Source organism: Mustela nigripes, chromosome 13 (assembly GCF_022355385.1).
Source record: "Mustela nigripes isolate SB6536 chromosome 13, MUSNIG.SB6536, whole genome shotgun sequence".
Classification (NCBI taxonomy): Eukaryota; Metazoa; Chordata; class Mammalia; order Carnivora; family Mustelidae; genus Mustela; species Mustela nigripes.
Window position 1 is genome coordinate 52,338,489 of NC_081569.1, and position 14,367 is coordinate 52,352,855.

At 39.0% G+C, this 14,367-nt stretch overlaps 1 protein-coding gene across 1 annotated transcript; it reads right to left on the minus strand.

Moving 5' to 3' along the window:
* Positions 1–3,260: 3,260 nt before the first annotated feature.
* Positions 3,261–4,199, minus strand: LOC131998674 (olfactory receptor 4F3/4F16/4F29-like). The gene has a single exon (XM_059371160.1). It carries the CDS (start codon positions 4,197–4,199, stop codon positions 3,261–3,263), a length of 939 nt encoding a protein of 312 aa, XP_059227143.1.
* Between the last annotated feature and the right edge of the window lie 10,168 nt (positions 4,200–14,367).

Below are 14,367 nucleotides of genomic sequence, written 5' to 3' on the forward strand. Positions count from 1 at the left end.
CCAGTAGATAACATTTTTTATCTTTCAGGTTTGCAGAGATTCAAATTAATTATATATCCACTATATGCAAAGATGGGAGAAACTCATGCTCTAATTCACTGCCGATGATGGAACTTTAAATCAGCCCAATCATTTTAGAAGTCACTTTTGCCATATTTAATCAAGCCTTACAAATACATTTTGGCATAACACTTTCATTTCTATTTTTATTATAAGGGATTAATCAAAACCATGTGTAAATGAAAATGTACATCAATATCTTTCATAGCAGAGTTGTTGAAAACTAAAAATTGGAAATAAATGTCAACAGTAAAGTATTGACTAAAGCAATATGCAACAGATTACTATATGGTGACCCAGAACAACATGGTAGAAGTAGATTTATCAACATAAAATGACTTGTACCTCATATCATTAAATGGATTGTAGAATAATGTGGTCCTATTTTGTACAATTTTTTCAAATGCATAAAGGAAAATCCTAAAAGAAAGATAACAGAATTGTGACAATTATATTTGAGTGAAATAATTTTCGGTGATTTTTTTTCTTTTCTTCCTTGTGCTTATGTATAGGTAACCTGCAAATATACTTTAGATTGCCCAAGTTTGTTATCCTGAATAAGTTTAACATTTGTATATATACAATGGAATACTATGCAGCCATCAAAAAAATCTTGCCATTTGCGATGATGTGGATGGAACTAGAGGGTATTATGTTAAGCAAAATAAGTCAGTCAGAGCAGCCCTCAGTTTGTTTCCTGAGACCAAGAGTTTCTTATGGTTTGTCTCCCTCCCCGGTCCCTTTTTTTTTTTTTTTTTAATTTTTCCAATTATCATATCATCTCTCTGATATGAGGAATTTGAGAGGCAGGCAAGTTGTTCGTGGGGAGAAGGGAGGGAAAAAAGAAACAAAATAGGACCGGGGAGGGGGCGCCTGGGTGGCTCAGTGGTTTAAGGCCTCTGCCTTCGGCTCAGGTCATAAACCCAGGGTCCTGGGATCGAGCCCCACATCAGGCTCTCTGCTCAGCGGGGAGCCTGTTTCCTCCTCTCTCTCTGCCTGCCTCTCTGCCTGTTTGTGATCTCTGTCTGTCAAATAAATAAATAAAATCTTAAAAAAAAAAATAGGACCAGGGAGGGAGACAAACCATAAGAAACCCTTGGTCTCAGGAAACAAACTGAGGGCTGCTGGAGTGGTAGGGGGATAGGGTGGCTGGGTGATGGACCTTGGGAAGGGTATGTGCTATGGTGAGTGCTATGAAATGTGTAAGCCTGATGATTCACAGACCTGTACCCCTGAGGCAAATAATACATTATATGTTAATTAAAATAAATTTTTTTTAAAAGTACCATGGATAACCAAAACAAACTTCTTAGAAATATTGCACAGCTCATAAGAAGGCAATCTGAATATAAAAGAAAGTGTAGAAAGTAAATTGAATTGTGGCATTTTGAAATCTCTATGTACAAGGAATTTTATCACTTAAAATACTTCAGTCCTGGGATGCTGGAGTGGCTCAGGTGGTTAAGCATCTGCCTTTGGCTCAGAGTCCTGGGATTGAGCACCACATCAGGCTCCCTGATCAGCAAGTAGAGGGCCTGCTTCTTCCTCTCCCTCTGCCTCTCCCCCTACCAACGCATTCTCGCCCTCTCATGCTCCCTCTCTCTCTCTCTCAAATATATAAAGTCTTATAAATAAATGAATAAATAAATAAATAAATAAAATTCTTCAAACCCGTTAGGAAAACTGCATATTCTTGTTCAAGTTCTGATGAATAGACTTAGAAAAGAAAGGAAATAATTTGTAGACAGCATGGAAGAAGGTCATCAAAACTAAGAAGTGGTTTTAATATTTTATTTCATTTTATTGAACAGACACTTAAATAACACTATAGATCAAGAATTGTTTAAGTAATTTACAAATATTAATTTGGTCAATCCTTATAATTTTATGGGGAGGGTACCCTGACCATAAAGAACTATCATTTCAGTTAAGTCAAAAACAAATACCAGAAATTTCATATGGCTCAACTTACCTCTATTTTATAGATGACAGAATTTAGGCATAAAGAGGTTAAGAAATTTGTGTGTTAGTAAAAGGCAAAGCTAAGTTTTGAAGTCAATCAGTCTGGCTCAAGAGTGTGTACTTGTAACCATGGCACTCTAAAAGGAATGGGTTTACCTAACTCTGAGGTATTGTTGCTGTTAGGGGGAAAAGTAGCACTACTTGGGATAGAATTAATAAACAGGTCATTGTCTTTGCCTGGCCCCCATTTAAATCTCCTGACATTAGGAGAAGGAAGGGAAAAATGAAGGGGGAGAAATCAGAGGAGAAGATGAACCGTGAGAGACTACGGACTCCCAGACTCAAACTGAGGGTTTCAGAGGGGAGGAGGTGTGGGGATACGTGAGTACATATTGCATGGAGCACTGGATGTTATATGCAAACAATGAATCATGGAACATTACATCAAAACCTAATGATGTACTGTATGGTAACTAACATAATGTAATTTTTTAAATTATTATTTAAAAAAAAACCCAGACAGTACAGGAATACAGCTTTTGAAAGAACTGTATTTTGAAAGAATTCATGCGTTAGTTGAAAAGCTTTAGAAGCTATAACCCAGTGATCCAATTTCAGGCTGATGTTGCAATAAAACACACACACACACACATACAGACATAAAGATAATACAAAATAACTTTAGCTCTTTGCTTTCATTTATCAAAGAGCAATATATATTGAAAGGTAAGAAACAGACAACAATGTCTTTTTAAAATCTTCTTTTTGTCTTCTATCTATATTCTTCACATACTATGGCTACTCCCACACATCTCACTATAGAATCTCAAAAGAAAAAAAAAACTATCCCTAATAATTGTAATTTTTTAAATATTTCCAAAGCACTTTTCTTCAGATTCTGCATTATAAACCCTGAAAATCAATCTGACAAGGTAGGATTCTCCTCAGAACACAGAGTAGGAAAGCAAATAGCAAGGCCTGTCCAAAATCCTCCTTATCAAGGAGAGGTGAGAAAATGTGGAAACAATTGTATAGTAATACTTCTTATTCCATCACATTACATAAGAAAGAACACCATATCTTCCTTGATTATGGGCAGAAAACTCATTAAGAAAGTCCTGGAATTAATAATTAAACTAGTAAGTAGAGCATCCATGGTGATATGCTTTGTTGGATTCGTGTCTGCAGCAGGGGCAGGAAATGTTAGAGATGCTTGTCTTCCTTGATATCAAAATCACTTAAAACATCTTCCTGGAGCTCAATACCTGACTGAATATCCTCCTCATTGCCACTTTCATCTCTTTATTCCTGAAAGTGTAGATGGTAGGGTTCAGAAATGGGGTAATAATTACATCGAAAATGGCAAGGAACTTATCCACTGGTACTGTGGGAAATGGCCATGAGTACACAAAAATACATGGACCAAAAAACAAGACCACAACTGTGATGTGAGCTGATAGAGTAGAGAGGGCCTTGGACAAGCCACCTGAAGAACGTTGCCAAACAATGACCAAGATGAAGATATAGGAAATAACCAAAATGAAAAAAGTTCCCAGAGAGATGAAACCACTATTGGCAGTGACCATGAGCTCCAATTTGTACGTGTCTATGCAGGCAAGCCTAATAAATCGAGGAAGATCACAGTAAAAGCTGTCCACTTCATTAGGGCCACAAAATGGCAGGTTTACAACAAATCCAAGTTGGATCAATGAGTGAATGATCCCAATGGTCCAAGCTACCACCAAAAGTAAAACACAAGTTCTGAAGTTCATGATGGTCAGGTAATGGAGAGGCCTGCATATAGCAACATAACGGTCAAGGGCCATGGCAATGAGCAGAACCATCTCAGTTCCTCCAATAACATGAATGAAGAACATCTGAGCAACACAGCCTTGGAAAGAGATTACTTTTCTCTCCTTGAAAAGATCAGAAATCATCTTGGGAGCTGCAATGGAGGAAACCCACATGTCAATAAAGGAGAGGTTGGCCAGCAGGAAGTACATGGGGGAGTGTAGATGGGAGTCAGAGATCACTGTGAGCACAATGAGGAGGTTTCCTAAAATACCTATTACATAAAACACAGAGAAAACTAGAAATAGGACAAGCTGCATCTCCAAAGAATTGGTGAGCCCCACCAACACAATCTCAGACACCACCGAATTATTTCCTCCCCCCATGGTTTCAGTCACTTTGGGCTCCAAATTTGCCTGAAAGAACAGGAAAAAATGAGAAATTGGGATTACTGACCATATCAGTCAAGGTTCCATTAGCAAAGCAGAACCACTAGGAGAATACATACTAAGGGATTCATTAGTGATTTGACCTTACACAATCATGGAAGCTAATACAGCAGTCTCTGTAAATCTGTTGTTTTTGCATCTGATGCTGTAGCTTGATGTCCACAGGATGGGCAGCCAGGAAGAGAAGATGAATGTAAAGTGGAGGAAAACAAAAAGAAGCTGGAACCCACAAGCGAAAGCTAAAGGACAGATGAAAATTAGTGTCAGTGCTCATTGTCTCTAACCTCGATAATGCAGATGTACTGCAAAAGTTAGAGCCCTCCACCACAGACCTGGACACACAGCTGGCCCACAAGTCAGAGAAGCTCAAGAAGGATCCCAAAGGAGGTGTGGCAGTTGCAATCCTGGCCACTGCCTCATACCAATGAGATAAGCCAGCAGAGAAATGACAACGTGCATGAGCTACAAATATGGCTGCTGTTTCACTTTAACCTAGTCATATCACAAAAGACTCTCCCTTACAATGTATTCTAGCTGGAAACACAAAGAAAAAGGAATTCTAGAGTATGTAACAATCTATTGAAGCTGACACAGTACCAAGTCACCATACTGTCTATTTAAAGGAATATAGGGGCGCCTGAGTGGCTCAGTCAGTTAAGTGTTGGACTCTTGCTTTCATGATCATGATCATGGACATGATCTCCGGGGCATGAGCTGGAACCCTGTGTCTGGCTGAGCACTCATTGGGGAGTCTGGTTCTCCTCTCCCTCTCCCTCTTCTCCTCCCCCTGCTTACACGCTCTCTCTCTCTCTCTCTCTCTCTCTTTCTTAAAAAATAAATATTTTTAAAAATAGATTTCGAGGGATGCCTGGGTGGCTTAGTCAGTTAAACATCTGCCTTCGCCTCAGTCATGCTCCCAGGGTCCTGGGATCAAGTCCTATGTCAGGCTCCTTCCTCAGCAGAAAGCCTGCTTCTCCCTCTGCCTGACACTCCCCTGCTTGTGCTTGCTCTCCCTCACTCTCTCTGACACTCTCTCTTTTTTTTCAAAAAAAAAGGTACGGATTTTGAAAATTAACTACCACCTCTATTCATTTGGTCAAATCATGATTACAGTGGAACTTAAGCAGACTTGAAAAAGGCTCTAAATTTATCGGTCCTAATCTCGTGTCATCTCCCACCAACTTCCCTTGTTATTACTGACTCTGTTTAAAATTTCACCATGGGTTCTCTTCTGATGCCAGGAAGTCACTTAAAGAGAGAAAAAGAAAAGTTTAAGTAGAGTTTTGGTGTGAAAGGAAAAGAAATGTTCTAAGTATTATATGGCAGTAAATTGTTGTTTCTACTAGATAGCCCACAGGGACTTCAAAATGCCTAAAAACATTTTTTTTTAAAGTGGCAGAACTACAAAAAGAAAGAGAAATTCTGTATACTTGTGGAAATAGTGGGAGAGTGAAACACATTTCCCTCAGTGAACAGTAGGAAAAACCAAAAAATATCAGTCAGCATAATGAAAGTTTAAAAACATGATTAATCAAAATAAATTCTATAGATTCCCTGTCCCCAATACATGCAGAATACTCAAGCATTTATAGAACATTACAAAACTTTACCATATGCTGTATTATGAAGCAAATCTTAACAAATTTCAAAGATTACTACAATGTAAATTGTATTCCAGCCCCAAAGCAATTAAGGTATAATCACTAACCAAAATATACCTAGAAAATCTTCATACATTTAGAATTTATATAACACAGTTTAAATAACTCTTGGGTCAAGGATGAAATCACAATGGAAATTAGAAAACATTTTAAACTGAGTTATTTTTTTTTTTAAGATTTTATTTGTTTATTTGACAGACACAGATCACAGTAGACAGAGAGGCAGGCAGAGAGAGAGAGAGGAGGAAGCAGGCTCCCTGCTGAGCAGAAAGCCCGATGCGAGACTCGATCCCAGCACCCTGAGATCATGACCTGAGCCGAAGGCAGCGGCTCAATCGACTGAGCCACCCAGGCGCCCCATAAACTGAGTTATATTTTATACCAAATCCTGTAGGATGCAACAAAGCAGTATTTAGAGGGAAATATATAGTCTAACTGCTTACATTAGAGAAAGAAAAAAGGCTTAAAATTATTTAAAACTTAATGAGCTAAGTATCCATCTTTAAAAGTAATAAATACAACCACAAAACAAAAACATTTTCTATTAATGAAAGAGAAAATAAAAATAAACTACAAAGAATCTACAGAAAGAAAGGCTGTTCTTTGAAGAGACAAGTAAAATTGAGAAACCTCTGATGAAATGAATCAAGTAAAAAGAGAGGTGGCACGTAGAACTAATATCAAGAACAAAAGAGGAATGTGAGCAGAGATGTTACAGACATCGAAAGCATAAGAGACTATAATAAACAACTTTATGCCAACATATTCCAAAATTTTGATAATATCAGCAAATAGCTAGTAAAACATAACTTACCAAAACTCACTGTGTTGGACATTCTGGATCCACTGTCCCTCTTCATCCTGCTACACACCTCTGGGGAGGGCCTTTAAGAACTGCACAAACCCCAGGGTGTCCCTGCGGTCACTGTTGGCTGGTTTGGGTCAGTAAGAGGCATTAACAAGAAACAGAAGACCAGGAAGAGAAGGTAAAAGATAAGGATATCTATCTCCTGACAGTCCCGTCTAGGCTTCAGGCTGGCAATGTCTGCATTTCTGTTTAATGGGGCAGCCCTCTCCTCTAACTGCCTTTATAGATCCCAACAACCACCTTGGGATGCTTCACCACACCTTACTGCTTTCCTTAATCCTATCCTCATCTTTCTAAATAGTCTACTCATTGTGCACCTTCCCCTATTACTCTACTTGAGTGTGCTGTCTTCTGTGGGACCACAACTGATAAGATAGAAAAACGAAATAATACTATAACTGCATTAAAGAGATTAAAGAATTTAAATAGAATTTTAAAAATCTTCCCGTGAACATAACTCTAGTTTTAATGGCAAAATCTACCAAAAATTCAAGGAACCAATAACTATAATTCTACTGAAATTGCATAGAAAGAGAGAAAAACTTCTCCCCTACCTTATTTTATGAGAAGAACATAACGTTGATACTAAAATTTGACTGGAACAATAACGAAAAACAAAATTTTTCAGGGTAATATCAACCAAGAATTTATTTTTTTTTAAGATTTATTTATTTATTTGAGAAAAGGGAGCACATGCATGAGAGGGGATGGGGAGCAGAGGTAGAGGGAGAGAAAGAGAATCCCAGGCAGACTCCCCACTGAGCATGGAGCCTTAGTGGTGCTCGATCCCACAACCCCAAGATCATGATCTGAGCCAAAATGGAGAGTCAGACACTTGCTCAAAGGAGCCACCCAGGTGCCCCTATCACCCATGGATTTAGATGTAAAATTGATTAAAAAAAAATAATAACAATAATACTTCTGCTAAAAGGAGGAAAAGTGGGACAGTGTAGCAGTTCAGGTTTCCCAAAAGCAAGCGCTGAGGTGGAGGTTCAGATACAACATGGTCATGAGAGATTAACACCTTTAAGGAGAAGTCAGAGGAGGCAGGTTTGGGCCAAAGACAAAGTCTAACTGTGATGCAGACCCAACAAATCCCCACCACACTGAGGCCAGGAGGGAGTTTTGCTCCATCATATTGCCCCAAGTTGGGTGAAAATAGCTGGGGACTTATACTTCCCTTCACTCAGTCATCCACCACTGGTCAGGGTGTGGCCTCAGGGCTGTCTGCTGATAGCACTCCCCATGGCTACGCAGCAAGTCCCTCCTTGAAGGGAAGCTCAGGTGACAGAGAGGGCAGGAGATGAAGGATTCTAGTCTAGACCTGTAAAGTGTGAATTGAAAGATGGACCTCCAGGTACCAGTATCCAGTAGAATTCATCTTTAATCAATGCACATTTTTTTTCTTTTGCCTACTTTGCATACATAAGTGACAGAATAATAGGAAAAGAAAAAGCAAGGGCTTTTTTTTTTTTTTTTTTTAAGATTTTGTTTATTTAGGGTACCTGGGTGGCTCAGTGGGTTAAGTCTCTGCCTTTGGCTCCGGTCGTGGTCTTAGGGTTCTGGGATTGAGTCCTGCATCGGGCTCTCTGCTCAGTGGGGAGTCTGCTTCCCCCTTTCTCTCTCTGCCTGCCTCTCTGCCTACTTGTGATCTCTTTCTGTCAAATCAATAAATAAAGTCTTCTTTTTAAGATTTTATTTATTGATTTGACAGAGAAAGAGAAGATGAGAGCACATGGATGGGGAGCAGCAGACACAGGGAGATGCAGACTTCCCGCTGAGTGGGGAGCTTGATGCAGGGCTTGATGCCAAGACCCTGGGATCATGACCTGAGTCAAAGGCAGACACTTAACTGAGCCACCCAGGCATCCCAAAGCAAGAGACTGTTAACACAAAAATCACATGGAGGTGAACTGTGTAAAGGAAGGAGAGGAACAAAAACAAACACAGGAGCATTATGAGGTACTAGAAAAACTCTATCATTTAACATGAGTGATGAGTGCACAGGAATTCACATTATTTTTAATATACCTATGTTTATACACTCTTCTGTATGTAGAATATTTCACAATTTTTTTAAAAATAACAGAAAAAGAAGATGGATGGGGATATTCCAGACAGGGGACATTATGTGCCCAGGTACCGAGGTGAGAGTAAGCAAGCAGTTTTGGGCAGAGAACAATTTTTATGGTTTCAATGCAAGGTTGTGTAGGAGGAACATAGGAGATAAAAGGTAAAGATAAATAGAAAACAGACTGCAGAGGCCCTAGAAAGCCAGGCTATGGGGGATGAAATACTCCATGATGGGGAAGTAAGCATTTTGGGGATTTAAGTTGAGGAAATCGATACTTGCAAAGTAATGTTTTGTTTGTTTTTTAAAGAAGTTAAGTCTTCTTTAAAATCACTTTGAATAGGGGCACCTGGGTGGCTCAGAGGGTTAAGCCTCTGCCTTCAGCTCAGGTCATGATCTCAGAGTCTTGGGATGGAGAGTCTTGGGATCAAGCCCACATGGGGCTCTCTGCTCAGCTGGGAGCCTGCTTCCTCCTCTCTCTGCCTGCCTCTCTGCCTACTTGTGATCTCTGTCTGTCAAATAAATAAATAAAATCTTTTTTTTAAAAATCACTTTGAATATTATAAAGTCATAAATAAAGTTATAAATCACTTCATAGAGAGGTGACTTAGAAATCATCTGCATAGGTATGAGCATTGAAGCCACAAGAAATATATATATCTAGAGGAAAAGTCAAATATGCTATGAGGAAAGCCCAAGATTTAAAGTCTGGGAAAAAGAAACAAAAACGGGTGGTGGGGGGTGCACCTGGTTGACTCAATTGTTAAGCACCTGCCTTCGGCTCAGGTCATGATCTCCAGGTCCTAGGACCGAGCCCTGGGTCTTGGGATCCAGCCCCCGATCAGGCTCCCCACTCTGCGGGAAACCAGCTTCTCTATCTCCCACTCTCCCTGCTTGTGTTCCCCCTCTCGCTGTATCTCCCTCTGTGTCAAATTAATAAATAAAATCTTTAAAAAAAAAAAAAAAAGAAAAGAAAAGAAACAAACAAACAAAAACAGGGAAATAAGTTTCCATAGAACTAGAGAGTTGAGAACTCTAGAAGTCAAGAAATGAGATTATTTCAGAGGGCAGATAGTGTTGCAGTGGAATGAATTATTTCAGCGTTTCTAGGATCAATAATAAGAAAATTGGTATTTGAAAACAAGGCACTTCTAGGAATTTTTCACTAATGTATTCCCAGTGCCTAGAATGTAATACATCAGATGTGCTCCATAAATATTTATGGAATAAATGAATAATAAATGGAGGAACTCAGTTTGACCAGGGTTAAGGTAAAAGGCTGTTAAGAAAGTCTATTGAGAGTATACAATTTAAAAATAAAATAGGAGAAAGATACATGGAGAGAGCCCAAAATAAAGTACTTTTTAATGATTAAATAAAGAGGAGAAATGAGTGTTTCATAGGAACCAGTGGGGGAGAATATGAAAGTGCCGAACAGCCAGAGGTAACTGGTTGTAAGGCCCTGGAGTAGTAGAAATGGATGAAATATAAAACAAAGATAAGCAGGCTTCGCCTTGCAAAATACAAGAGCCATGTATTGTTCTAAGTCAGGAAGGGAAAGGGAAAAATATTTGTGAAGACAGAAATATGTTATAATAAGACTTCTTACTATAGCAAGAACACTAAAGTAGTAACAGGTCAGTTTGAACTGTACTAGATCAGAAGGTCTGTCTTTTAGTGGCTATACTATCAATGAGGTCTATGAACTACAGATTTTCAAGCAGATGTATAAAATGATTTCTGCCTATTACCATCCCTTTTTTTATTTGATCATATTACCATCATATAAATAAGAGAGGGGCACATGGATGGCTCAGTTAGTTGAGTGACTGACTGTTAATTTCAGCTCAGGTCATGATCTCAGGGTCTGGGATCAAGCTCTGCATCAGACTCCCCACTGAATGGGGAGTTTACTTGTCTCCCTATCTCTCTGCCCCTCTTCCTGTTTGCCCTCTCCCACACACTCTCTCTCTCAGATAGATAAGTCTTTAAATAAATAATGAGAAGCCCCTAAACCAAGGAAAAGATCATCTGACATCCTGCAGTTTTACCTCTTGAAAAAGAAAAAAATCAAACTTTTCCATGATCTGTCTAGCATCTGGTTGGGATGGTGTGGGATCCAGAGAAGATGGGAAGAGAAACCAGTAAGAAATAGAGGATGAACCAGTAGACCAGAGATCCAAGATGATACAGTAGTGAGGACTGATGAGCCAACAATGGAAAATGCAAGGGTCCTGCAAAATCCAGAGTGCTCCAGGTTTCCAGTCTCTGCCCACCCCCACCTATTCTACAGCAAAATAATATTCCAGAAACACTAGTTGTGTCTCTCTACTACTACAAATTGGAGATTTCCCATTGACTAAAAAATAATCCGGGTATTCTAGGGCCTCTGTGTTTGGGCTCCAGCACTAATTCACCCTATGTTCAGCTAAATCAGACCCTTCACTATCTCTGAAACTATCTTTTCCTCCTTTTCTTCAGACTTTCCACTCCAAATTAAAAAAAAAAAAAGCCTCATCTATCTTGAAATATTCGTTTTTCACAGCCCCATTTAAGTGCTACCCATTTCATGAAACCTCTCCACTATCCTAGCAGGGGAAAAAAAGATCTTGTTCCCTCTCTTTCCTGTAGCACTTCCGACCTCCCACAGCACCTTTTGCCCTGCAGTATAGTTACATGTGCATGACTTGGTTCCTGTGTTTCCAAGCATAAAAGGGCAGGACCTCTGCATGAATCATCTCTGTCTTCATCCTAGAAGAGTTTTGGAGAGCAGGATTGTCAATTCTAGGAAGTTAGTGTTTGCTAAATTAATTTGAATTAACTCCTTTGCAATTTTAATGTAATTGTTTAAAATAAGATATTTTAGAAGATTAAGAAAACATACATAGAGAAGAAAAATGATGGTGAGGAGTGGAGAGAAAAAACAACTTAAGGATAAAGAAAACAAAAATTAAACAAAGGAGTAAGTAATAGGGAAAGAGTAAGAAAAAGAATCATGTGGAAGAGAAAGAGGAAAGGAAACAGAGTGAAACTTCCCTTAAGTTCTGAGACTAGAGACTCACATGACCAAGTGGAAAGATACAGGAAAGGAATTAAAAACTATCGTACACATTGAAAACCCAGTAGAAGGCTCTTAGAAAGAAACTAATCTCACAAAGACAAGGACTCAAGTTTTCCTTCTCGGAAAATATCTGACAGAAAGCCTCATCTGCCACGGAGAATGGCAGATCCTAAACCAGAAAACAAAGCTTTCCCCATTCGTTCCACTTCTTTTGTAATGAGCCATTTCCCTAAATGGTTTTCCTCCCTTACCTCTCCACCCCTCAGCTGTTCCTGCTCCAGGTGCAGGGATGCAATGTAACTTTCAGTTTCTATCTCCTACTCTCACTCATCCAGCTCAGGGCGGGGAGAAATTGTGTATTTTTCTCTGTATTCCTGGAACTCTGATTAATGTGGAAAACATAACAGAAGCTGAGAAAATATTTTTTGTTGACTGTAACAACAGATACACAAATAAGCCAGATATCAAGGTTTTCTGAATCCTTCAGGAAGACAAAGGGCCAATTAAATGAATTAGAATATTTGACCCTAGTGATTACTTCAGATTTTTTCCGCCAGTCATTTATTATAATAACTAACTAAATGGTTAGTGTAAGAGGAGAGAATATACAATTCCTGCTTCTTTGGCAAACAGTAACTGAATTGGATAATTCTGCTTGTGTAGAATTTGTGTTCCACCACCAAAACCAGACGCTATTACCAATTCTGAAGTGGATGTTTACTGCCAGACTAAATCTGAGTCAAATCTATGTATTCCATGTGCATCCTAATGTCATTTACACTCCTGTGTACCTCCTGGATCATGCCTGACTCTTCCACATCATGGTTCTTACCCTTGCAAACATGACACTGAATACCTCTCTATCCCTTTTGAAAGTCAAAGCAAGTTCCCTGCAAAATATTTTTCAAGTCCTGACCATTGACTCAACTACTCATCTCAGCTCTTTCTCTTCTGGGTGCCCTCTTCTCATGGACCACAACTAAATCACAGTTTGAAATCTTCAGTGGTGATTTCAAACTCTGATTTAGTACCAGTAAACATCTTAGTCGAAACACAAAACCAACAATATGATTGCATGTGTTCTGCCTATCCTTCTCACCCACCTGTTTCCTGGCAGACCTGAGCAGCATCCCAGAAAACACACATCTGGCATATGGACCTATTTGAAATTCCCCCAGTGTGGAAAAGAGATAGCTAATTAGCAATGCAGAGGTTAGTCAAAAATGGTACCACATAGCAGCGGGAACACCAATATGATTTCAGTCTGTGCTGGGAATGGTCTCAGAATAAGACTGATTTTCCCAGAGCAATGTAAAAGGAGATCGTTAATGAGTCACCTAGGGGAAGAGCTCCCTCGTGAATAAATAAGTTTTATTAGGTTGTGGTTTTGGTTATGGGATTTTTGTTTCTTATTTTTACCTCAGGGCTTGAGGTGAAGATAAAGTCTTAAGATTCATGAAAATATCTTTTGATTACTGTTTTTAAGTAGGCTTTATGCCCAGTGTGGAGCCCAATGCAGGACTTGAATTCAGAACCCCATGATCAAGATGGGAGCTCAGCTAAAAAGTCAGACACTTAGCTGACTGAGCCACCGAGGCAACCCTCTTTTAATTGCTTTTTACTGAAAATAATCTTTACTGTCCTCCCATACGTTTACATGAACTCCTTGTTTTTGACACTATTCTGAATCTACCTATTCATCCATCTCAGGGTCTCATCAATATTCTTACCTCTAAATGCCCATTGCTCTGCCAAATAAATATTTATAAGATTTTTTATGAATATGGTTATATCCTTTGTTTCACTTGTGACTTTTGCAATGTCTAATGAGTTCTCATGACAAAATATTTTTCTTTACATGTTCAAAGACCCTTTATCAGGATGGTAGAGAAGAGGGTAAAAATTTCAAGGAATTCACATCATTTCTAAAAACACTAATTGAGATTCTAATATACCAAGTTCTGTTATAGATGATAATTATACAGAAGGGGGAGGAAGAGGACATATGGATTCTCCCTCAAAGAATTCACAGTCTGTGAATAGGAGAAATGTAAAGAAATATTTTAAATAGAGGATAAATGTAGTATTAAAAGCTCCACACACTGCCCTATGACCCAGCAATTGCACTATTGGGTATTTACCCTAAAGATACAAACGTAGTGATCCAAAGGGGCACATGCACCCGAATGTTTATAGCAGCAATGTCCACAATAGCCAAACTATGGAAAGAACCTAGATGTCCATCAACAGATGAATGGATCAAAAAGATGTGGTATATATACACAATGGAATACTATGCAGCCATCAAAAGAAATGAAATCTTGCCATTTGCGACAACATGGATGGAACTAGAGCGTATCATGCTTAGTGAAATAAGTCAAGCAGAGAAAGACAACTATCATATGATCTCCCTGATATGAGGAAGTGGTGATGCAACATGGGGG

Bases quoted from the DNA above. Each gene is read 5' to 3' on its own strand.
- LOC131998674 (XM_059371160.1), bottom strand. From the start codon at position 4,199: ATGGGGGGAGGAAATAATTCGGTGGTGTCTGAGATTGTGTTGGTGGGG.